Source organism: Pelodiscus sinensis, chromosome 2 (genome assembly GCF_052426305.1).
Source record: "Pelodiscus sinensis isolate ZL-2025 chromosome 2, ASM5242630v1, whole genome shotgun sequence".
NCBI lineage: Eukaryota > Metazoa > Chordata > Testudines > Trionychidae > Pelodiscus > Pelodiscus sinensis.
Window position 1 is genome coordinate 8755833 of NC_143053.1, and position 25228 is coordinate 8781060.

Below are 25228 nucleotides of genomic sequence, written 5' to 3' on the forward strand. Positions count from 1 at the left end.
AAATCCTGCCTCTGCAGCTTTGGTTGAAAGCCTCAGCAGCGAGTGAAATTCTGTTGTGTAGGAGCAGGTCAGAGACAGCCATCCACATCCCATGCTTCGTGGTCCCACAGCAATGCGCACAAGGGATGGGTGGGAATGGAGCAAGGGGGGGAGAGGCAGATACAATGCTCTGGAGATGCTCCAGCCATTTTCAACATTCCCTAACCCTACCCAGAGGCTGTATTACAGCCAAAGGCGCTACCGTGGTAGTGGCCAGACACCCTCTTGGGAGGCTTATCTTGTGTTGGCCTTGTTTCAGGAAGAAGCTCTAAGTCACGATGGTCAATAAAACATGTCGCATGGTTTGTTTTGGGGAGCGCCTGGGGACACTCTGCCCCCATTTGCTTCCTGCAGCATCAAAGGAGATAGTCTCATGTATTGTCCCATCTGTGGAGAAGTGGTGTTTTTTTAATTAGCCAGGTCTGAGCAAAATTCAGAACAGATGGTAACCACCCCGCTCTCCAATCACTGCTGCTGGAACGAAATCTGTGGTCAGACGTCTAACCGCTTTGCAGCCAGCCTTCAATTGGTCCCAATCTACTCATTTGCCTTTCAGGGGCTGAAAACCTGCCAGCTGGTTAGCGAAGAGTTTGCCATCGCATTGACCGTAGTATTCGACATAGTGCCGCTCTTTTGAATAGCTCCACTCGCTTTATGAAAGGTCATTAAACTCCTCATGCAGAAGTGCAAACTGAGGTGCGGGGATGTTAGGTAGCTAGTCTAAATTCATACATATGGGAGCAAAACCCAGGAGTCCCGACAGATAGCCATCTGAACATCTGGCACACGCGTGTCTCCAACGAGCAGGATTTTGAAAGAGGAAGGCATTTCTTTGCGTTTCTTCTTTCCACCCCATAGCAGGCAGAATGCCGACAGGTTACAGAGATTAGCCAACTGTTTGCAATCTGGTAGCATTCAGGGTTTGAAATACACCTTAGTCCCTGTCTAGACAACTCATTCTGTCTTTGCTTCCCTAGTTTGTCCTCCTCCAGCCATGACCAGCCAGGGTAGTGATTCAGGATCTGTATGAGAGCCTGGCAGGAACAAAGCAGTGTGCCCAATGCTGTCTATATTATTGAATGTGAAAAAGAAAAGTCTGCCAGAGTGACAGTTTCTCGCCTGTCCCCCGAATTCACTGGTGGAAGAGGAAGCTCTTGATAAAAGCAATGAGACTAGACAAAGTCCATGTTAAAATTGCCTTACACCACAGTGCACAAAATATTATCCTGATGTGTACAACGTTAGAGGAGGGACATTTTGCCTGCATCATTCAGTCTTTGGCTTCCTGTGTCTTTTGGGCGGACTAGAGTTCATCTCCTCACGGAGGTAGAAAAGCTACCCCATGGCGATGGATGCAGAGGGTTTCGGAGTAGAGATGCTTAGGCATTCGTACCAGAGGGAAGGTGTTAAGTCGTCTCCAAATTTCTAGCACTTTGTAAGTTTCAGACAGACTTGGGCGAGGAGCCAGGTGCTTGCGAAGAAATTCTGAATGCTGAAGGCAAGAAGTGGATTTTTTTTCTTAGTATATTTTTTCCCTCTCAGTTCCAATGCTATATTTAGGGAGGAGAGAGGCGGGGAGAGAAGGAATTAGGAATTTCTTCATCTTCCGCAGTCACTCCAGCTGCTCCGCTCCTCAGTACCGAAGTCTCCTTTTGGGCTGACACTCAGTTCCACTGGGGAATTTTCTTAACCAGAGATCCTGTAAGGGCTGAAGAGGAAACCAGACCAGAGGTAAGTCAGCTGGTCCGTCCTGAGGCAGTGCATAATAATAACTGCTCTGATGAACAATGGTTAGTTATTAGTCCAGGAGAATGGCTGACATTGCTTCAGCAAAGGTTTGCGTGTCCTTGTGCACATCTCTTAAACTTCTCTGTAGCCAAGTTTGTAAAATAGCATCTCCCTATTTACCTACTTCACAGGGAAATTGCCTGTTGCACAGTGAGAATTATTTCAGGTCTACAGCAGGGGCAAGGAACCTTTTTTGGTTCAGGAGCTGCCGACCCACAGAAAAATCAGTCGGGGGCTGGGGTTGTGGGGAGGCAGCGAGGGGCTGGAGTGCCAACGCAGGCTCCCCCATGCTAGGGGATGCCCTAAGCCTCGGGGACCAGATCCAGGCAACCCAGGGGCCGCATCTGTCCCGTGCAATGTAGATTCCCCACCCTGGACGACAGAGCGGTTTTGCCACTAACATCTATCACTACTTTGGGCTTGTGTGTTGCTGTTAAATGTGAATTCTTGTTAAAGGACAGATTAAAAAGTAGGCAGGTCGTGATGCTCTTTGCGCTGTCTCTCAGCGCCTGTCACAGAAAACGAGGCTGGCTGAGGACAGAGGCACAGGTCTAGGCTGTACAGTGCAGCAGAAAGTAACAAACAAAGAAAAACGCTGCTTCCCTTCTTTTAATAAAGCATCACGGTCACTATTAGAAGAAACACTTTAGTGCAGTCACGTGATGTGGCTGCAACTAGTGGGAAATTTCGGGTAAAATACTCGATCCATGGCTCATTTCAAACTTGTTCCTAAGCTGAGATTAAACTCGCAAAGTCCTTGCAGTTGATCAGAACTGCAGTGACCATGGTATGTGTCTAGTGCTAAGAAAAAGAGGTGAAAATTTCACTAAAAAGGGTCAAGACTCCAAGCAAATATTTATTTCCTTTGGGACCTTTGTGAGTGATCTATAGAAAAAGAAATAGGAAGACAGTCCAGTCCAATGGAAAGGGCAGTTGACTGGGAATCATAAAAGGTGCAGTCTCTTCCCAGCTTTGCCAAGAACCTGCTCCGTGCCTCAGTTTCCCCATCAGTAGGCAGAGGATAATGGTGCTAACAAAACACTTGAAGATCAAGGGCTGACACGGCTGCATAAGAATGAAATATTTTGATAAGGATTCAGGAGAAGCTGCGTACACTGCACTCTCTATTCTTTCTCATACTATCCAAACTCTGGAGTGGCCCATATTGGTCTCTATACTGGATATGACTAACATTCAGGGAGTTTATGTGGGGAAGTGATATCTTGGATGTCACGCTGATGGAGTGATTCTCATAGGCCTGTCTTTGTTTAGCACATAACCCTGGGTGAGGAAGTTAAGCAACCAAACACATCTCCCTATCGAAAGGAGAGACTGCCATTTATAACCCCCGCCAATTCTGCTCAGATCTGTTGTCAAATGTAAGAGCAGCCAAGCAGCTGGAAGAAAAGTAAAGTGTGGGGTTTCAGCTTACTAGACAAATGGCTCAAGGCTCAGAGGTCTTTCTAATAAAAAAACCCTTCCCTTTCCAGAAGGTACTGCAAAGATATCTTGAGCCTCTTATAGGGCATTGCTACGTAATATAGATAGATAGAGAGATGGTGGACAGTATGGCATAAAATGTATTTCTCTTGTATATTTGCCCTCCAGTCTGCTCACTAATCCATCTCTAACCGGTGGACTATTAGCATTCAAAATCTCTGGTGCCTCTTTCCAAAAGCGGCCCCTTTTCTAAAATAATAAAGAGCTTGTTAGAAAAAGGTCTGTCTTCCTCCCAGACATGGACTCCTTCCCCCCGCCCCCCAGTTTCATTGATCCCCCAACTGGGATTGACAGTTCTTAGTCTTTAATCAACGAGGTCTGAATTCCTGCATGACATCCAATCTAGAGACTGTTGTGTCCACGGGAGGTATGACATTCCAACGCTTCCCATCGGATGGCATCTGATTCTAGCTCTGGCAGATTGTGAGACATTGGACCTTCAAATTCATAATGGGAGAGCTGACTAGATAATTGGTACAGAAATGAAAATGCATTGCTTAATTTTTGTCTTTCCTAGGCCAGCCTCTGGTAACTATGGGTGCATCTACACTGCACCCATAGCTCAAAATAAGCTACGCAATTTGAACTATGCAAATTGCGTAGCTTATTTCGAGTCAATTTCAAAATAGCTTATTTTGAAATTTGGTGCTGCCTACACAGCACTTATTTCAAAATAAATCACTATTCTGAACCATCCCTTACTCCTCGTGGAATGAGGTTTACAGGGACATCGGGACAGTGAGCCTGTTATATTTGGAAATAATGGGCGCGCTCAAAAGATGCGGAATAGCTATTTCGGTATACCAAATAGTGCTGCAGTGTAGACGTAGCCTAAAGCTTTCCAGGAAGAGGGATATGCAAAATACTAGGATGTTTGAAAAGTCTACACATTTCAGGAGCAGCTTTTCTCAAAAATGTGGCATAAACACGTCCGTGATGGCATGAAGGTTTTATTGCAGTAGTGGGCAACCTGTGGCCTACGGTTCTATGTGTGTCCCGTGAAATATTTTGTTTCCCATTGCCCACATGCAGGGTTGCCAGATTCCACTGGTTTCCGTCTATTCTTTCCTACCAGGGTTATTTAAATGACATGCACGTAATGCAAATGCACAGGAAGTGAAGTGCACGATGATTGCACACACCAGTCACCGTGAGAGCCTGGCGCTCCCTCTGCAACCAATCAAAGCACTGCTTCCATTCAGGCAGCACGCCCTGCAAATTCTAGGTAGACAAGCTCAGTTAACCAAACTTCCCTATCCCAGGAGGCTGTCTGGGGTATTGAGATGAAAGAGGGCCCCTCGTGCAACCCATTCGTTAGCCTAGGTTGCCCATTGCTGTTTTATTGGCATCCAGACAGGCAATCTGTGGAATGTAGCCACTTGAGAGTCATAAGAATGACCTCATCACAGCACTGAGCATTGTGTATAGATATTTAGTGATAGGCTAATGAGAGATTTCCACATATATGTAGGTCTGCTTATCCCCTCACTTCTACTGGTGTAAAAGAGGAGTAACTGTTGAAGTTAGTAGAGTTACACCATTGCAAAATAGACAGAGTAACAGACAAGGCCTTGAATATTTCTTACTTTGCTGATTTGTATTTTCACAAGCTTCATTCCATATGTTCCATGCTTGAGCTATGACAGGGCTGGAGGAAGGCAGCTCCTTTCCGGTTTTACATAGAGGCTGTGTCTAGACTTGCCAGTTTTTCTGGAAAATCAGCCGCTTTTCTGGAAAAGCTTGCCAGCTGTCTACACTGGCCGCTTGAATGTCCGCAAGAACACTGACAATCTCATGTAAGATCGTCAGTGTTCTTGTGGAAATACTGTGCTGCTCCCGTTCGGGCAAAAACCCTCTTGCGCAAATCATTTGCGCAAGAGGGCCAGTGTAGACAGCACAGTACTGTTTTGTGCAAAAAAGCCCCGATGGCTAAAATGGCGATCGGGGCTTTTTTGCGCCAAAGCGCGTCTAGATTGGCACGGACGCTTTTCCGTAAAAAGTGCTTTTGTGGAAAAGCATCTGTGCCAATCTAGATGCTCTTTTCCAAAAATGCTTTTAACGGAAAACTTTTCCGTTAAAAGCATTTCCGGAAAATCATGCCAGTGTAGACATAGCCAGAGAGTCTCCAGTGTCTAGCATTGCCAGTCTATCACTCGGCATCAGCCAGAGCATCGCCTTCTAGCTTGCATTCAGGAAGATTGCATCCATGCCAAACCAATAGTCTGATTACATTTCAAAAAGTAATTCTGAAAAATTTAATTCAACTTCTTTTAATTGACAAAAATCAGTTTCGCTCTTTGGCATGATGCTAACAGGACGTTAGACTATGCAATTCTGGGATAGTTTTCAGAGGGGATGCTCCTGCCATTTAACATGTGAAGGAAGATCCCTGTGTCCCTTATTAGATGACAGGATCCTGACCTACACTGCAAACTCTTAGGGTGCATCTACACCACACCTGTAGCTCGAAATAAGCTTGAGCCACGCAAATTGTGTGGCTTATTTCGAATACATTTTTAAATAGCTTATTTTGTAATTTGGCACTGTCTACACAGAGCCAAATTTCAAAATAACCCACTATTCCGAAACGTCCCTTACTCCTTGTGGAATGCAGTTTACAGGGACATTGGAATAGCGAGCCCGTTATATTTCAGAATAACGAGTTTGCTTTTAAGACATGGGATAGCTATTCCGGGATACCAGTGGTATCCCGAAATAGCGCTGCAGTGTAGACATAGCCTTAGGGTATGTCTACACTACAGCGTTATTTCAAAATATGTAATTTCAAAATAGTTATTTCGAAATATTGTATTTCAAAATAATGCATCTACACACAAAATGCATTTCGAAATAGCTTTTTGCTATTTCAAAATATCATGTCCACACTGATTGGATGCTGAATCGCGTTTAAGGCCAGCCAGAACTGGTTCCAGCAGGGCATCAGGTCAGAAATTACCTTGTGGCCAGGGCAGCCAGCAAGGCTCTGGGAAGGGCTGGAGGCCCCCTATTTCGAAATAAGCATCTACACAGAGCTTATTTCGAAATAGCAATTTTGAAATTGGCACTATTCCTCGTGGAATGAGGTTTACCAACTTCGAAATAAGCCCTCCGCTATTTCAAATTAATTTCGAAATAGCAGTTGGCTTGTGTAGACACTAAGGGTATGTCTACACTACCCCGCTAGTTCGAACTAGCGGGGTAATGTAGGCATACCACAATTGCAAATGAAGCCCGGGATTTGAATTTCCCGGGCTTCATTTGCATAAGCGGGGTGCTGCCATTTTTAAATCCCCGCTCGTTCGAACCCCGTGCAGCGAGGAGTAACGGTAGTTCGGAATAGGAAGCCTAGTTCGAACAACCTAGTTTGTGCCCCGTGTAGCCGCGCAGCATGGGGTTCGAACGAGCGGGGTTTTAAAAATGGTGGCGCCCCGCTTATGCAAATGAAACCCAGGAAATTCAAATCCTGGGCTTCATTTGCAAGTGCGGTATGCCTACATTACCCTCCTAGTTTGAACTAGGAGGGTAGTGTAGACATACCCTAAGAAAGTTATTTTGAAATAACTTTAAAGTGTAGACATAGCCTATTAGTGTGCATGTATAATCCACCACTCAGTGTACGTGAGAGGACGTGTGCTGTGCTGATTCACAGAGGCTGTGAGTTATTAAAGCCACAAGCTGTGCAAATTTGGCTCTTTAGCTCAAGTTGTAACAGCTTGTGTGTTTAGTGTTGAAGGTCAGCAGTTCAGCCCTGGTGGAGAATAATTGAAGAGAGAGTGGAGAATAAGTGAAGGTCTATGAGTACTACCCCCCTTTTCAGTCTCTATCCAACTTCCAAATCTTTCATGCATCAGAACGAAGCTTTCATGCCCTTGCTTTTTCCTTAAGGCTATTTAAGTTTGAGCAAAATACTTCCCCATTGAAAAAAAATTGAGACTTTTTCTATAAGTTGTAACGCCAAATAAGTTGGGAAGTTTGGTAACGGGGGAAGCTGAATACGGCATAGGAAAAGCCTTAACAGAAAAGAAATTCTTTGGAGTGTTCTGGGAAAAAGAAAAAATGTGCATGACTTGACGAAGTTATAAGGGCTTGAAAACAGTTCTCTGAATAGAAATAGTGGCCAGGATCTGGTTTTTTAAGACGTATTGGAAGAACTTTTTTTTAAAAAAGCCCGGCATCCTAGCTGAAAGATCACACCTGGTTAGAGTTTTTTGCCGTCTTTTGTGCCACAAGCTTGACGTTTGGGTAACAGCGGTTTTGATGAGAGCGGGTAATAACATGGAATACGACTGAAAAGTGCTGAATTCACGCTCCTGAGGACTGAAATTCTTCAGCCACAGAATGACCTTAGTAAAGCCAACTTTCCCCCAGTCAGCCCTAGCCAATATGCCTCAGGTCTGAGGCAATGGGGCACATTCTCGGGATCATCATGATCAGTCAGGGATAGATTTTTAAAGAGAGTCTAGTCACCTAAAGATGTAGCGAGGTGCCTGGGGATATTTTTGGAAGCATATTGGTGCCTAACTCCCATTGGTTTCAATAGGGGTTAAGCACTTCTGAAATCTTCTTAGCTGCATGTTTAGGTGCCTAAATACCTTTGGCCACCCTGGTGTATTCAGACCTTCGCTGCTGTTGAGAATACTAACGAAGGTGCCAATTAGTGATGGTTCTTTTAGAGATGGGATCAATTGTTTCCTAGAGAAACCAGCACAAGCCATATAATCTGTGAGCTCCCCCCGCCTCCCTCCGAAACGTGTTTCACTCATTTCCTTTCCTTGTACCAGCTGAGCGCTGCTTGATCCCCGGGTATTCTGCTGGGAGTATGCCGCACAGCCATTCTCTCCAAGCTGACTGAGAGATGTATGGCATAGAAGCCACCCTCTGTGTGCTGTCTGCAGAAAATACCATATTTGGCCAGTCTGAGCCATAGCTGAGCAAGAACTAGCCAGCGGGAGGATCGGACAATTTAAATTGAAAGAGAGTGGGTTTAACCCTTTGTTTATAAACAGGATGATAAATCACTGGAGGAAATTTAAACACAGAGAGGCTGCAAAACTAAACACACGCTGAAGCCATTCCCTGAGAGCTGGGTAACATTCAAAGGCCGGAGGTGGGTGGGGGTGGGAATTCGCCCAGCTGTTTGGATTCAGGACTGTGAGATGGGGGAAAAGCCAAAGCATTAACTTGGACTGTTTATTTGAATTACGCGCTGGCTGGCTTGTTAATGTTCTTTTTAGTCTTGGCTGTCACACCTTAGGGCTCTCTCATTCCCTCTCTCTGGACTCCCTCTTCCGAGATCCTGCCTGTATATGCTGCGAAATAACCTCTTGCCAGTGCATGTGCTTGCTACAACCGAGTTTGGTTTATTCCCCTGGGGCTGCCTGTCTTCGGCATGCCTGATCCAAAGGCCAAGGAACTCAGGAGAAAGGCTTCCCTGGACTCTGCTAAGCACTGGATCAGGCTCCTAAAGCAGAGGCCAAAACTGCAGAAGCAAAACTAAAAATGCAGTGAATGAAAACCTGGTGGCTGGCGCGGCTCTGCTGAGGTGCCACGAAGCATTGAGGCTACGTCTACACTGCGGGTGTTTTGCAGAGAAGGATATGCAAATGGAGTGCCCATCTGCATATCTTGCATGCTCATTTGCATATCTCACACGCTCGTTTGCATATCCCCATCCACACACACACAAAAAAGACCTGCTGTGTAGATGTAGCCTGAGACAACAGGGAAGGAGAATTTAGGGTCTGGTGCAGCAAAGCATCCATCCATTTCTCATCTGGCACAAACCACCCCACAGCGTGGCCTAAGTCAGTGATGGTCAAACTTTTTTTCTCATGCCACAGTTGAAGATTGTTGATGCCCATGACCCAACTTAATTTGACTGGAGTGTGAGCTCCAGGGCGGGGCTGAGGATGAGAGCTCTGGGCTGTAGGAGGGGAGGTCTGGCTTTGGGGGTGGGGGGAGGGGGAGCAGGGCTGGGGCAGGAGGGACTTATCTTGAGCCGCTCCTGGTCAGCAGTGCAGTGGGGGGGCTAAGGCAACTCCCTGCCTCTCCTGGCACCTCAGACCGTGCTGCGCTCCAGAAGCTGCCAGCAGCAGGTTTCCAGCCAAGGGGAGTTTGGAGCTAGTGCTCAGGGCGGGGGCAGTGAGTTGAGCCCTGTGTACTCCCCTCCCCCAGGAGCCAGACTCATCATTGTAGTTGCCCTCCCCTCTCCCACCCTCTCTCTTCCCCTCTCCCAGCTCCTTTTCCCAGTCTACACGGCCCCTTCTTGTGCAAGAAAAACCTTCTTGCGCAATGCCGTTACGCCTATTACTTTTCAGGAAGAACGGCATTGCGCAAGAGGGTTTTTCTTGCGCAAGAAGGGGCAGTGTAGTTGCTCCTTCTTGCGCAAGAGCCTCTTCTGAAAAAAATGGTGGCTCATTAGGTATGCAAATGAGGCTCAGGGATATTCCACGCTTAGCCTCATTTGCATATTACTCACGCAGGAAGCCGCGAGTGTAGACGTAGCCCAAGTGTAGATGTAAGGCAGCAGACTCGTTCATCTACAGGCAGACTCAAACCTGGGACATCTGGAGCTTAGTGCAGGAGCCTCTACCTCAGGAGCTAAAAGCCAGCTGGAGCTCAGCTCAGGCTATAAGCAGACTCATTATTCTCTCTGTAAGTGATCTCAGTGCCGCTAGATGGGACAGTACGCCACACTCGGATGGTGTGTGGGTTACACAGACATACCCTAATTTGACTTTGCATATTACTGCACCGTCTGTCCACCCTCAGATCTTTCCCTCCCTGATGTTTATTATTGCATCATGTTACGCCTCTCCAAAACATGGAGTATATGCATTTCTGGGCAGCAGCATGGCTCTGCTTTGCTTGTAAGAGGTGGTGACGTGATCACGGACTGAGACAATCTGGCCTCAGGCCACCGGGGAGAGTTAATTATTCATAGATTCCCAAGCCAGAAGGGCTCCTGATGATCATGTCATCTGACTTCCTGTGTAACACAGGCTACAGAACGTTCCCCAAATAATTCCTAGAGCTGATCTTTTGGAAACACCCCCCCAATCTCAATTTGAAAATTGCCAGTGATGGAAAATCCACCACCACCCTTGGGCAATGCCTTCAAAGCATTGCCTCCTATTGAGGCTGCAATGGTCTCTGTTGTCACCCCCGGAACAAGCCTGTAAATATCTCTTTGCTATTGTTTCCTTATTCCAGGTCCCCAGGGCACTGAGTATGCATGCCTCCTCCACCCGAGTACCAGACCTCAACCCTCTCAACACCACGATGGCGCCCAACTCTAGCGGTCCCAATAGGAGCAGCTTGTTCGAAAAGTTCATCCATATGGACCAAGAACTGTACCAGGACTTTTACAGCCTGTGGATAGCCCTGATGGTGGTCCACGTCATCATTTTCCTGGTGGGCGTTGTGCTAAACAGCTTGGCTCTCTATGTGTTCTGCTTCCGCACCAAGACGAAGACCACCTCAGTCATCTACACCATCAACTTGATTGTGACCGATCTCCTCGTGGGCTTCTCCTTGCCCATCCGAATCATTATGTTCTACACTGCGGGGGAATGTCAGAAATGTTCCCTGGTTCACATCTTTGGTTACTTTGTCAACATGTACTGCAGCATCCTCTTCTTGACGTGCATCTGCATTGACCGGTACCTGGCCATTGTGCAGGTGGAAGCCTCTCGTAAGTGGAGGAACCCCAGCTGCGCCAAGTGGATCTGCATGTTCATCTGGGTCTTTGCCACCGCGGTGACCTTCTCCATCCTGACCATGGCGATGACCTTCGGTCCCTGCTGCCTCGCCAAGATCTTTGCCCTGATGGTCTGCGAGTATTTCTTCCCGCTCATCATCATCATCTTCTTCACCACCAGGATCATGTGCGCGCTGTCCAAGCCCAACCTCATGCACCAGAGCCGGGAGAGGCGCATGAGGGCCGTCCAGCTCCTCACCACCGTCCTCATCATCTTCATGATCTGCTTTACACCCTTCCATGTGCGTCTGGTGGCCATTTCCATCAACCCGGACATGTCCCGGGACGTCAGCTTAATTGTCTACAATGTGACCGTGACTCTGAGCAGCCTCAACAGCTGCATGGACCCCATCGTCTACTGCTTTGTCACGAACAACTTCCAGTCGACCATGAAAAACATCTTCAGGAAATCAGAGCCTGAGCAGGCCAGTGGGGACATCGTCTGTATGAACAAGAGCTCCAAGGTCTCAGGTACAAATGCTATCATTGCCTTCTCAAACACAATAGGCAGCCCTTTGGGCTTACCTTCAACAAACAGTACACAGATATAACCAGGTCCTAGAGGGACACAAGCCAGTGTGGAATATTGTCGGGCCGCGTGGTTCTAATACCCTTGGCCTCGCTTTTTCTAATATGAGTTTTGGAACAACTGTTAGAATTTATTCCTTAAGAACACGATGCTCTTTTTGGAAAGAGAAACTCTCCGTGCTGTTGGTACCAATACAAAAGAAAGTCCATTAATTACAGTTCACAACAGGAATGCTCCATTTGCATTTTAATATAAATGCTTTCCTAGCAGCAAATCCATTACTGTTGTGGTCTTTTTTTTTTTTCACTGTACACTAAGCTACCAAGCTGCTAGAGGACTTAGTGGGCCATGAACACTCTTCTCGTCTGTGAAAGCCTCCCAGCTGTGGGAACATGCTTATAAATAATCTTGTTGCGCGACCAGAGTGCTACTGCACTTTCAGGTGACTAGACAGCAGAGATTTAAAACACCCAGCGGAGTTGCCAGTTTCAACTGACTGTACTGAAGCAGGACAAAATAAATTGCTTCCACTTGTCACTAGCAGCTGGTCAGATGTTTCTGGAACGCATCTGAGCCTCCACAGGGAAAGCACTCTAAAGCGAAACAACATGCCCCGCCCCCCCGACACCAAATAGTTCAGTGATGAGGAAACGGTTTGTATGACGTTGTACAATCTATACGCATGTACGGATTTGTATTGCTTGGTGCAACTTATTCAGCTGGATCACCAGCTTCCTTGTGTTTCAGCCAGGCGTGAAAGAAGCTACGTGATTTCTTGGAGAAACTGTTTTCTCCACGTTTGCTGCCTCTTCCAGCAAATCAGCAGTGATGAAATGAAGATGCGTCAGCTTTCTTGGAGTCTCTTTTTTATGCGGCAGCATTAAATTAAGGTTTGCTATGTCAGATCTGACCAATGGTCCAACTAATCTGTATCCTGCCTTTCCTTTAAAGCTCCAGAGAAAAGCAAAGGAAAAACCCCAAAAACCGAACAAACAAAACCTCACCACCACCAAACCCCACAACTCCATAAAGCACATAGGAGGAAAGCCCTCTGAGGGCAGAGCCCTTGGCATGAGTTAAGACCTATGTTTAGGATTTAAATTTAGTTGAGGGCCCTCTGCACAGGCATGAACGTCACATCTTTCAATTTCCATCATTCCAGGAGGAAGGGCCAAATTCCCTTCTGATACAGTAATCAGTTCCCCCCCTCCCTCCACTCCCCAAGCAGGTGTGTATGTTTACACCCTTCTGCGACAATCAATGGCCTTTTTTCATCATGCAGCGTAATAAAACCAGTCAGCCCTTTGTAAAACTCCCACTGCAATGCTGGACTCACTGCATCCATGCAAATGGACACGCACAGCACCCGGATTGCAATGTGCTATTTTCCATAGTACAGTGCTGGCTGGTGGCTGTATTGTGTGCACTCTGTGTGGCACCATTAAAAAAGCAGAAGCATGAAAAAGCATCCCTCAGAAACAGTGAGCCCTGCAGCCAGAAAGGAAATGACCATTGCTGTGATTATTCCACTAATTGAAATGCCACTTGACTTGGAATATTTCCAACAGGTTCCAGACAGCTAACTAAGTTTGAGGAACAGAGCAATAGATCTATTGGTTACTGGGGCTACTAGTCCTCCAACTTCAACTAGTAAAAAGCAGCTGAGACTAGTTAAAGGATGCAAATGGGACCTACTGGATTTTCCCCCAGCAAACGCTGTGCCCAAGAGCTAGCGAAGGAGAGACGTGAGTCAAAATTTACACATGCGGGTCAAATCCTGCTCTTGGTACAGGGAGCCAAGTGAAGGAATGGGGCAAGGGGAGTTTGTGCAGGGTGGTGTGCCCCGTTTCTTGATTGTGGGGAGAAGTCAGGGATTTCCCCCTCGGAATGGTCCCCCCATCTCACTCAGGAGGTCTAGGGGAGGTAGGAGCCTCAGGAGCAAGGGAAGTGTGTGTGGGGGGGATTTTGTGAAGGCCAAGGTGTGGGAAGGAGTCAGGAGTCTGGGGAGGTCAGGGGACTGTGATGGGGAGGAATCTGTGAGAGAGATTATTAAGCAACAGGTGGGAAACAGGGTTCCTGTGACAATCTGGGGTTGGGGCTTTTGGGGGACAATAGGGTTGAGGCGGGGAGGGCCTGTGGCAACAGGGCATGGCAGAGAAGCCACCGCGCTACAAGAAACCTGCGCCATGCAACCCCAATTGCGGCAAAGAACCGCTGCGACTTACTGCCGGGGGAACGGAGGTCGGAGCGCTCTCTGGGACCTGGGCAGATGGGTGCTGGCTGCCAGAGGCAGGCATGCCCCATTCGAGGCATCACACTTGGCAGTCCCAGGGACTGTCCATGCACCTGTTCCCAGAGCACTCCGGCAGGGCTGTGCATAGTGCTGCAGCGGTGAGAAGGAGCAGTGTGCCCCCCCCCTTGCTAACACATGCTGCAAAGTGTAGTTTGCACACAAGCCTGCTGGGGAAACCTAAGACCCCCCAGACTGGCAGGCCCCAGCTTTGGGTGGTGGAGAAGCACCCGCCAGGCCCCAAAATCTCTTGAGTATTCAGTGGGTCTCTTCCCCAGCCGATACACTGCTGCTCTAGGGATGGATGGCTGCCTAACCCAGCTCTCGTCTCGCAACGCGCCGCCACACCACTGAGCAAGATCTAGCTCTGAGGCAGCTCATCCCCTGTCTGAACACGATGCCCGCAAGCCCGCAGGTCACTGTGCCTGAGGAAAGCATGCAGGTGAAAAGCAGGTAACAGGGCACATTCAGATTGCAGACACAAACTGGCCCCCGTGCACGCACACCTTGGCGTTGGTAGACGCAGTGTGTGTGTCTTTCTCCTCTCAGGCGGGACCGGTGTTTATTTCCTTCCTGGTGGTTTGGTCTCTTCCAACATTCCTCACATGGCACATCTTTTGCAGACGGCTGTGTCTGAAAATGTCGGGCAGGCTCCTTACAGCCTTCTGCGCGCGATTCTTCTGGTGAAGGCCACGGGAGCTACGCACGTGGGCAGCTTGCAGGGTCAGGATCTTAGACCCAACATAGTAGTACTACTACAAATAATTAATCATAATAATTAATAATAAATAGGGATGTCTGGAAATTCAGCATAATCAGCTTCAACTGTAAATCCGAGGCGATTCTCGGAAGCTCATCAGAAAGAGCTTTGTGAAAAAGGCCAGGCATTTCATTGTAGCTGTAATGTCCATTTACCTTTTGTTCCTGGGGGCGTGGGTGTTTTATTCCCGGGTGTTTTGAATGTATGTCGACTCTCCTGAAGACACTGCCCGTGAACTCGCCTTCTCCACTGGTTGTCAGTGGCTAACAAAGAGGCTGTCTGCAAAGTGTTATGTGTATTTATGTCTGATGTAAACAATTTGTATTGCAAGAAGTCCTGTATTAAGTGTAACAGTAGCCACTAGAGTCAGTGGGTGCTGACTTCTGGTATGTGGGGGTATGTCTACACTACCCCGCTAGTTCGAACTAGCGGGGTAATGTATACATACCGCACTTGCTAATGAAGCCCGGGATTTGAATTTCCCGGGCTTCATTAGCATAAAGCCGGCTCCGCCATTTTTAAAAGCCGGCTTGTTCGAACCCCTTGCCGCGCGGCTACACGCGGCACGGGCTAGATAGTTCGAACTACGTAGTTATTCCGAACTATCTGTACGCCTCGTGGAACGAGGTGTACAGATAGATCGGAATAACTACGTAGTTCGAACTATCTAGCCCGTGCCGCGTGTAGCCGCGCGGCACGGGGTTCGAACAAGCCGGCTTTTAAAAATGGCGGAGCCGGCTTTATGCTAATGAAGCCCGGGAAATTCAAATCCCGGGCTTCATTAGCAAGTGCGGTATGTATACATTACCCCACTAGTTCGAACTAGCGGGGTAGTGTAGACATACCCTGGCAGAGGTGTACAACCTTCTGTCACCTGGGCATATGTCAGGTGATGCAGGGCAGGAAATAAAGTTGTCTTTTACTACCATGCCTGTGTGTGACACCTTATTTCATGAAGCATGTTTGCTATTTCAGAATGCCTTGCCATTAATGCTGTCGTGTTCCATAAATTCATAAGAATGGCCACACAGGGTCAGTCCAAAGGTCCATCTAGCCCAGTGTCCTGTCTTCCAACAGTGGTCAATACGAGTTGCCCCAGAAGGAGTAAACAGAACAGGCAGTCCCCAAGCGATTCCTCCCCTGTCACCCATTTCCAACATCTGACAAACAGCATCTGTAGGCACCATTCCGACCCATCCTGGCTAATAGGCATTGATGGACTTACTCTGGGGGACAGGAACCCTGGACCCTTAGCCGAAAAGTCTGATGCTCTACCAGCTGGCACCATATTTCTCGTCATAGATGCACATTTCAGTTTGGGAAGCTGCAGAGCTCCAGTGTACAGCAATGATCAGAGTTTAAATGGTTTGCAAACACACTTCAACGGACAGGGCTCAGCTGGCTGCCAGATATACGCCCTACAAGAAAACCATTGACTCCAAACATCAGTTCCCCCAAAGTACCAACTTCCTTTCAGGCATTTAACAAGCTAGACTCCCCCCGCCAGGCATGTGTTTAAATCCTGTCCATTCAAAGAGGGACTGGAACAACGATCCATTCTGCATAGTCAAACCACATTTCTTCCTTCCTGTTTATTTCTTTGGCCTCTGCCACCTCTCAGACGTATGGAGAGTTGATGTACGTACATAAAGGCAGATATGGGCCTGATATTCCCAGGCAATGGACTTTCGTGGGATTTGGCGGAGCTCAGATGTACGTAGCATGAATTAATATATTGTAAGTAATAACATTGGTATATTTTCAAATTGGAGACTCCTAGGACTGGAAGGGATCTCAAGAGGTTCTCTAGGCCAGTTCCCTGGAGGGGCGGACCATGACTATAGGCCGACTTGGCCATCGCCTAAGGAGCCGTCTTCAATAGCGCCCGATGATGATGTCACGGGGCGCCCGGGGCGTCACTCCATTGACGGCTGTGCAGGCGGGGGCGCCGATCGTGTGTTCTGCCTGGGGCGCCAAATGCCACAGCCCGCCTTGGGCCGCTCCTGGTTCCCTGCACTCATGGCAGGACCAAGCACCATCTACACCAGTGGTCCTCAACGCAGTGCCCACGGGTGCCATGGCACCCGCTGGGCCATTTATGTGCACCTGCGGAGCAATCTGGGCTGGCCCCACCCCCGGATGTGCGACAGGTGCCAGCCCCGGGCGCGTGGCACCGGGGCAGCCCCTGCCCGGGGTCGCGGCACATGCTGGTGCCAGCCCCGGGCGCGTGGCGCATGCTTGGCCCCGCCCCCAGGCATGTGGCCCGTGAGCGGCCCCGTACGCGCTGCGCGTGAGTGGCTCCACCCCCAGGCGCCCGGGAAACCCCAAAACGTTGGGGATCACTGATCTAGACCATCCCTGATTGGTGTTTCTCTAACCTGCTCTTAAATCTCTCCAGAGATGGAGATTCCACAACGTCCCTAGGCAATTTATCCCAGTGTTTCACCTCCCTGACAGTTAGGAAGTTGAGTGCTAGAGGAGGCTTAAGAGGCTGGTAAGACAGGGTAAAGGGGGTGCAAGCTGACAGACGTGATGGGCTCAGCGGTATCCCAGGATATCAGGTGACATCTTAAATGGGGTGGTAAGCGGTCACACATACCCCTTACCCAGTGCTTCCAGAGGAGCTGGTACCCTTCCCCGTGCTGGTTATTGAGCCCCGCCCCGCTTGCCTTGTTGGGTGCCCTGTGACCCCTTACTATCAGAGCCCCCTTTCCCTGAATGCATCCTAGTAGGGAGGCACAGTTAAATGACCTCTCCTCCCCGTCCTTTCCATTCCCTGCCTCCCTGCCCCCACTCTGATGTTTCATCCAATCCTTCTTCCCATAACATAAGAACTAGGGATCACCAAATGACATAAATAGGCAGGAGGTTTAAAAACAAACAAAAGGAAATGTTTCTTCATTCAACACACAGTCAATCTGTGGAACTCCTTGCCAGAGGATTTTGTGAAGACCAGGACTTTAACAAGATTCAAAAAAGAGCTAGATAAATTCAAGGAGGTTAGGTCCATCAGTTCTTATTAGCCAGGATGGGTAGGAATGGTGTCCCTAGCCTCTATTTGGCGGGGGGTCAGGAAAAGACAGGAAAGACAGGAGAAGGATCACTTGATGATTACCTGTTTCTGTTCACTCCTTGGCTACATCTAGACTGGCATGATTTTCCCGAAATGTTTGTAACGGAAAAGTTTTCCGTTAAAAGCATTTTCGGAAAAGAGCGTCTAGATTGGCACGGACGTTTTTCTGCAAAAGCACTTTTTGCAGAAAAGCGTCCGTAGCCAATCTAGATGTGCTTTTGCGCAAAAAAGCCCTGATCGCCATTTTCGCGATCGGAGCTTTTTTGCGGAAAACAAATCTCAGCTGTCTACACTGGCCCATTTGCGCAAAAGTTTTGCGCAAAAGGGACTTTTGCCCGAACGGGAGCAGCATAGTATTTCCGCAAGAAGCACTGATTTCAGACAGTAGGAAGTCAGCGCTTTTGCGGAAATTCAAGCGGCCAGTGTAGACAGCTGGCAAGTTTTTCCGGAAAAGCGGCTGATTTTCCGGAAAAACTGGCCAGTCTAGACACAGCCCTTCTGTTTACTCCACTGTCGGCAGACAGGATACTGGGCTAGATGGACCTTTGGTCTGACCCACCCTGGCCGTTCTTATGGATGCCGGAGGGAGACTGATGGAGGGGACCCTGGCCAGCTTCCTGGACCCACTACACTAACTTCCCCACCTGCTCTGTGGCTACCACCTCAACCACTGCTCTTGATTTCATTGCCAATGCCCCCCGTGGGACACCATCAGGGACTCCATCCCTGCCATGGCCCCCACCTCCCTCAGGCTTGAGGGAGCTCCCTTGGCTGGCAGAAATGGATGAAGTAAAGGGAAAAACAAGAGCCTTTCGGCCTCCAGAGCTTAAGCTCAGGTAGCCATGGCCCGTCCATTCACCAACTTGCCATCTGCCCCCGCCACCTCCTCTAGTCCCAGCTCTGCAGACCAGGCCCTCTTCCCCACCCGGCACATGGTCAGGTGGGGCTTGAGAAGAGGAGGCTGCCACCAGGCTTGGGAGAAGGCCTGTGCCAGGCTGCGGGGGGGGAGCAATTTCCCTTCACCTTGTCCCCCTACTCCAAAGCCAAGGCCTTGCCCCTGGACGCATCCCGCTGGCTGGCCCTCCCCCACTACCCCCTTGGAGGGGAAATGCAGCAAAGAGAAGCCATTGGTCCAGTACCCCCCACTCAGCATGTTAGCCCTTGAAGGGAGCTGCCACTGCCCAACCGTCTGCCTTGCCCCTGGCAAAGTCTAGCGAGTGGAGCCAGCCAAGGAGACAGTGGCAGCAGAGGGGGAGCAGTGACACCCCCCTTTGAGAGTCCATTCCTGAGGAGGCATTGGAGGAAGCCTCCCCCCCATCCCTTTCTCATCATGCCCCCCAGTCAGCACAGAGATGGACATCACCTCAGTTGCTAATAGGGAGGATGCTGTGGTGGCAAATGGGAACTTCTGCTCCATCTTTGAGGAGATCGTGGCCCTGTCTTGGCCTCTGTCCCCCAGGGCAGAGCGGACCCCCTGCCAACGGACTTCACTCTGAGTGACAGCTTTGTTATATTGCCCACTCCTCCTCTTTTGCCCTTCCCCAGGCCGCCTCCTCACTCTCGCTGCTAGGACACCTCTGGGCTCCTCCATCTTCCCAGCGTTGTCATGGATACGGGCACCAAACCCACCCTGGTGCATGGGCCCAACATCATAGAGGATTCCCCCTTCCCGTTTCTCTCCCTTTGACCCCCAGGCCTAGTCAAATAGTGATGCACTCCAGTAGCCTGCCTGTCATGGCCCTGCTACTGCTCTCTTCCCCTTCTCCTGACTCCATTCCTGCCCCCCGGTTCTGTTCCCATGCCGCCACACCCATCCCTTCCCCCTCTGCTTCCCATGTCACTGCCACCCGCAGGGCTGTGCTGTTTCCCTTCTCAGCCAACACCCCCCGGGAGGTGGTTTTCATATTTCCCTCTCTCAGCCTGCTTGGGGCTGCTATTCGTGCTCTGCCACTGCCCCTCATGCCAGGGATCCTGGTGGGCCACTCGGTGCCCACAGACCAGGTGCCATGCTGCAGGGCTATTCTGGGGACTCAGCCAGAGGCTGACTAAAAATACATGAACCGGGCCTGGTTGCTCATATGACTCTAAGAGTGAGGCCCAGCTCACTGTCCAGCACGGGGGTGTGGGGCCGGTGAGGAATTTCCATCTCATCCTTCAGGTTGTGAGGGCCATTTTAGGAGAGGGTAGAGGAACCGGGAAGCAGGTTGATCCTGGGCTGCTGCAGGGCTCTGAGACGGCTGGCAGCACTCCTGCCCACGTAAGCTCTCTCCTGGCCCAGCAATAAACTACCTTCGCCGCCTTGGACACCAGCGGATGTAGGCTGGGTCTCCGCAGAGGCCAGGTGCTCACTTTCCTCTATAATATTCCTGCAGACGACCTGCACAGACTCAGGCTCTGAAGCCAGCTGGTCTCCAGAGTGGGGGAGAGAGGGTTACTTCAGCTACCTCATTGCTTTCTTGGTGGCCCTACTCGTCTTCCTTATCTATGACCCAAAGGCTATGTCTAGACTGCAGGCTTCTTTCGAAAGAGGCTCTTTCTAAAGAGCCTCTTTCGAAAGATTGTGTCTAGACTGCAGGCGGATCTTTCGAAAGAGCAATCCGCTTTTTCGAAAGAGAGCACCCAGCGAGTGCACCCAGCCCTATTTACATTGAAGAACGCCTTCTTTCGAAAGAGGAACTTTCGAAAGAAGGCGTTCTTCCTCGTGAAACGAGGTTTACCGCCATCGAAAGAAAAGCCACGTTCTTTCAAAATAATTTTGAAAGAACGCGGCTTGAGTCTGGACGCAGGGGAAGTTTTTCGGGGAAAAGGCTACTTTTCCCGAAAAAACCCCTGAGTCTGGACACAGCCAAAGTGTGGGGGCTTGCCTGCGGCACCTCCAGGCCTGTATGGAGAGGCTGACCCTGAACCTTGTCAACACCTGGGTGCCAACAGCAGGCCCAAAGTAGGTGAGCTTCGTTCTGCAGGTGCCAGCCTTCCTCAGCTCCTTGAATCCTCACAAGAGATGCCTCCTTCAAGAGACGGATCATGGCGACCGCTTCTTCTATGCCCTAGAAAAAAAAGAGAGGGCACGTCATTGCCTGTGGGCACGGGGGGCAACCCCCCTCTGGATCCAGTGGAGATGTGGGGTTCTATGCCCACCTCTTCCCCACGTAGCCGACCGACGCCAATGCCTGCTGTGGGGTGCTCTGGAACGGATTCCTGATGATGAGCACAGGTGACTAGGACCAGCTAGCAATGCCTCGCATGCTGTCAAATTCCCTGATGCCCACCACTAAATCCTGGGCAAAGGCAGGCCGGCTGTGAAGTTCCATGCATTCAGGGATGTCCTCAGTCCCAGCCAAGTCCTTGGGGAGGCAAACTCTGGAGTTCTCTTGGCTGGGGCTGTATTGTGTCTCTGCAGTGGTCATTTGTCTCTCCCAGATGAGTGGGGACAGCACCTGCTCTGTCTTTGCAGTCAGGTCCCTGTCTTCTACCTCCTGGCCCTGCAGAAACTCCTTTATGGTACAGGTTGTCTGTCCTGGAGCATTCTGGCACATGCCTTCCTCCATGGCCTCCAAGGGCTCTGATACCACAGGGAGCTCTTTTACCTCCATCCAAGGGGGTCTTCTGTGAGATCTCTCCAAGCTACCAATCTTCTACCAGGGCCTCCGCAGGACCTGGAAACTGGTCTCCGCGATCGGGTCCATGGTGGCTGCCGAGAGGGAAGATCTTGCAGAACCCCTGCTAATCCCCCAACTTGGTGTTCATTCATATGACAGAATTCCCCTTGGTTCATGGGAAGCTGGCCCTGGATGAGTTCAGCTCCTGGGGAGGACCCCACTTTTTACCTCTCTCCACTGTGAAAAATGACCATTTAGTCCTGCTCTTCGTTCCTTACGTTTTAACCAGTTACTGAGGCACCAGGGGACTTTCCCTCTTAGCCCATGACTCCTTACTTTGCTGAAAGGCTTTTGGTGAGGAGCCTAGTCAAAGGCTTGCTGAAAATCCAAGTAGCTATACCCAGTAGATCACCCTTGTCTACATGTTTGTTGACACCCTCAAAGGACCCTAACAGATAGATGAGATGGGATTTCCCACTACAATAGCCACGTTGACTCTTCCCCAATGTGTCGGGATCTGGTCATTCTGTTCTTTATTCTAGCTTCAACCAATCTGGTTAGTGCTGCAGTTAGACTTACCAACCCATAATTGTCACGGTCCCTCTGGAGCCTTTTAAAAAAAATCTGTGTTACATTAGCTAGCCTCCAGTCATCTGGTACAGAGGCAGGTTTAAAGCAATGGGTTACATACTGCAGTTGGCATTCTGCATTTTCCTGTTTGAGTTCCTTCAGAATTCTTGAGTGAATACCATTGAGTCCTGCTGACGTACTACCATTTAACATATCAATTTGTTCCAAATGTGAACTCATCCTTTCAGCTTTTCTGTGGCCAACTTCTAGAGAACATCACAAAGTAGCACACACAAGTTAGTGCTTCTTAACCTGACACAAACCAATAGCGTATCTAGTCCAGGATGAGTGAAATGCCACCCTCTGTCATTCACCAATTAGTGTCAACGAGTACTTCTGTACCCTGGGCAATGAGAAGGTCTTCTCAAATGGCCACCAATGATAAACCTATTCCTTGATGCATGAAATAATGATACACCTTGTAACCCTATTTTATCACAAACATAATGACTGACTTATAGTGCATGTACACCGTAACCCACCCAGGGAAAGCGGTCCCTATCTAGTCTTTAGGTGCTAATAGACTATTTGTTGATTTTCAGTTTTACATACTGGCTTGGCTTTCCCTTTGAAATTTATCTACCAACTGCCTCTTTTTCTCCCCCTTCTCTCCAATTTTTTCCTTCTCCCCCCCCCCCCTTCCCTTATTTATTTTTGGTTCTGGACATCCAACACTCTGGTCATCTGAAGAAGTGGGCTGTGCCCACAAAAGCTCATGATACCATCTCCATGTTTTGTTAGTCTTTAAAGTGCTACCAGACCATTTGTTGTTTTTTAAGTTTTTCCTGTTACAGACGAACTCGGCTACCCCTCAGAAGCTTTTGAGATGTTTAATAGCGTTTTTACGATAGAAAGCCAGTTTTTCCCTACTAGAGAAATGGGATATAAGACCAGATAGATCTTTTGATCTCTTTGCATGGTCTCCAAAGGCTGGTAAAGTTATCTAGGGTCCTGATTCAGGAAAACAGCCCTCTTCAAGACACCACTTAAACGTGTTCTTTCAGTCCCATGGGGTTTTACTTAACTTTAAGGATGTGCTTAAGGGCTGCCCTGAAGCAGGACTCAAGAACCTCTTCCTTTTCCTTCATTTTTTGTTCCTGGCATGGTCCTCGTTCTCACTTCACATGGCCATTGATGGAATGTGTGGTTCAACACAGAGTTGAGGGCTGCTCCCTACAAGAAGCAAAATGCACAGATTAAATCAGGCTCAGAGCATGGCCCGGGAAAATCCAGGGTTAATGTGACAATGACTTTGGTGACAGCTCAGAAAACTGATCGATACGGACTCCAGCTATTGCAAGCAAAAGATAAGCATCCGTATTTCAGTCTCCATTACGCCTTTTGGGTTTGTCTTAATAAGCACGAGCATCAAGGATGAGGGCAGAGGGCTGTCTATCACCCATCAGAATACTGGACCAAAGGAATGCAAAGGTAAATATTTGCCATTGATGTTTAGATTATGCTCCATTAATAGCAGGAAATTAAACAATTGGCAGCCTTTTCTGGTCTCCTGCTTTCTTCATTGTCTTGACAATCTAAGACCAGCTTGGCGACAGCCCAGCTGAAAAGTTAACACATTTAAGACATCAAGAAGAAATGAATCAAAGTTACCAAGTGAGGAAAACATTTTCCACATCAGACTCTTCATCATATGCATTAGTTTCCATCCAAATGGAATGAAGAATCCAGCATCTCTACCTGCTATCTCCCCAAAAAGCACCATCCACCAAGGCTAAAATATCTGATGTGGAGTTGCCATAAGAGATCTCAATATGCCTGCGAAAGCCTCTAACTTTTCCTTAGCTCGATGTGTTCTGGCCCCAAAAGACAGTTAACCTGTTGCCTTTCATCATATCACCCCAGAGGAATTTGCCAGGGGGGTGGATTTCGATCATCACTTTATAATCTTTGATGAAAATCCCCCCCAAAAAATGCAAAGGGAGAGTTGTTTCAATAGAACTTTCTAAGTTGATCGTTGAAAGTCAATAGTCACTGTAACCAAGAACTGAACGTGTTCGCGTCTGTGTGTTGGAGGGGAAGGGGGCATGATAGAGAAGAGATAAAAGACCTACTATGGATCCTGGATAGAACTATAGAAATACACAATACTTTATACATTTGTAAGCAAGTGACATCTGCTCAGCTGAAAGGATATTCATGCTGGGCATGAGCCAAACGTCTCTCCATCTCGGGCTTTGCCTTTGTTGTTAATTTAAATAGTAACATTAAAACTATATCAATCACCCTGAGCTTTCACCCCAAGCTTGGTTGTTTCTAGGGCAGGCTTCAGTAACCTTTTCAAACCAAGCTAGATAGATTCATGCAGGATAGGTCCATCAATGGCTATTAACCAGGATGGGTAAGAACAGTGTCCTGAGCCTCTGTTTCTCTGGAAGTGGCTGACTACGGAGGATCACATGGGGATTACCTGTTGTGATCCCTCCCTCTGGGGCAGCTGGTATTGGCCACTGTTGGCAGACAGGATACTAGGCTAGATGGATTTTTGGTCTGACCCAGTCTGGCTGTTCTTATGTTCTTATGTTCAAAGAGTCAAACTCCATCAAAATTCAGAACAAATGGTCAACGAAGAGCCGTATAACAATGTCCATTTGCAAGACTGAAAATATTGATAATTGGCATAATGATTAATAATAGCATAAATGAAATGTTGTACTCACAGACTTTATTTAATGGGACTTCTGCTGTGGCATCTTTTCGCACATTTCTTTGACGTTTACGTCATAACTGGTCAAACCCAGCTTCATGCTGGCATTCAGGCTGTCTTCTGCCAATCTTATGGCTAGGGTGAGGGGGTGCAGGAGTTTGGGTTGGATGCATGATGGACTCAGGGCACAGGTTTGAGAGATGTGGGTGGTGCAGGAGTGTTATGGGAGGGGACTGGGGGTGTGGGGGTGCAGGAGTATGGGGATGTGGGGGTAAGAGGGGCTCCGGGGAGGGGGCTCAGATGTATGAGGTGTATGATGGGCTCAGAGCTGGGGTGTGGGGGGGGGGTGCAGGAGTGTTATGATGCTTCAGTCAGATGGGGGCTGGGCCCCATTTGGGGGATATTGGCCAGGCTTCATTTTTAAATAAAGTAAAATATTATGTCCAACACAAAAGGTTTCCACATTGTCTTTATCTGTGGCGGGGTGGGGAACCTTTTTTGGGTTAGGAATCACTGCCCCATAGAAAAATCAGGTGAGGACCACACAAGTGAGAAGCAAAAAAAAACAATTCTGCCAGAAACCTCCAACTGATGTG

At 48.7% G+C, this 25228-nt stretch overlaps 1 protein-coding gene across 1 annotated transcript; it reads left to right on the plus strand.

Moving 5' to 3' along the window:
- Window positions 1–1298: 1298 nt before the first annotated feature.
- Window positions 1299–11919, plus strand: GPR20 (G protein-coupled receptor 20). The gene is given in 4 exon segments (XM_075920043.2): window positions 1299–1573; window positions 1575–1622; window positions 1624–1770; window positions 10540–11919. Coding segments are annotated over 4 exon segments (1338 nt in total). The 5' UTR covers window positions 1299–1528; the 3' UTR covers window positions 11638–11919.
- The last annotated feature ends 13309 nt before the right edge of the window (window positions 11920–25228 follow it).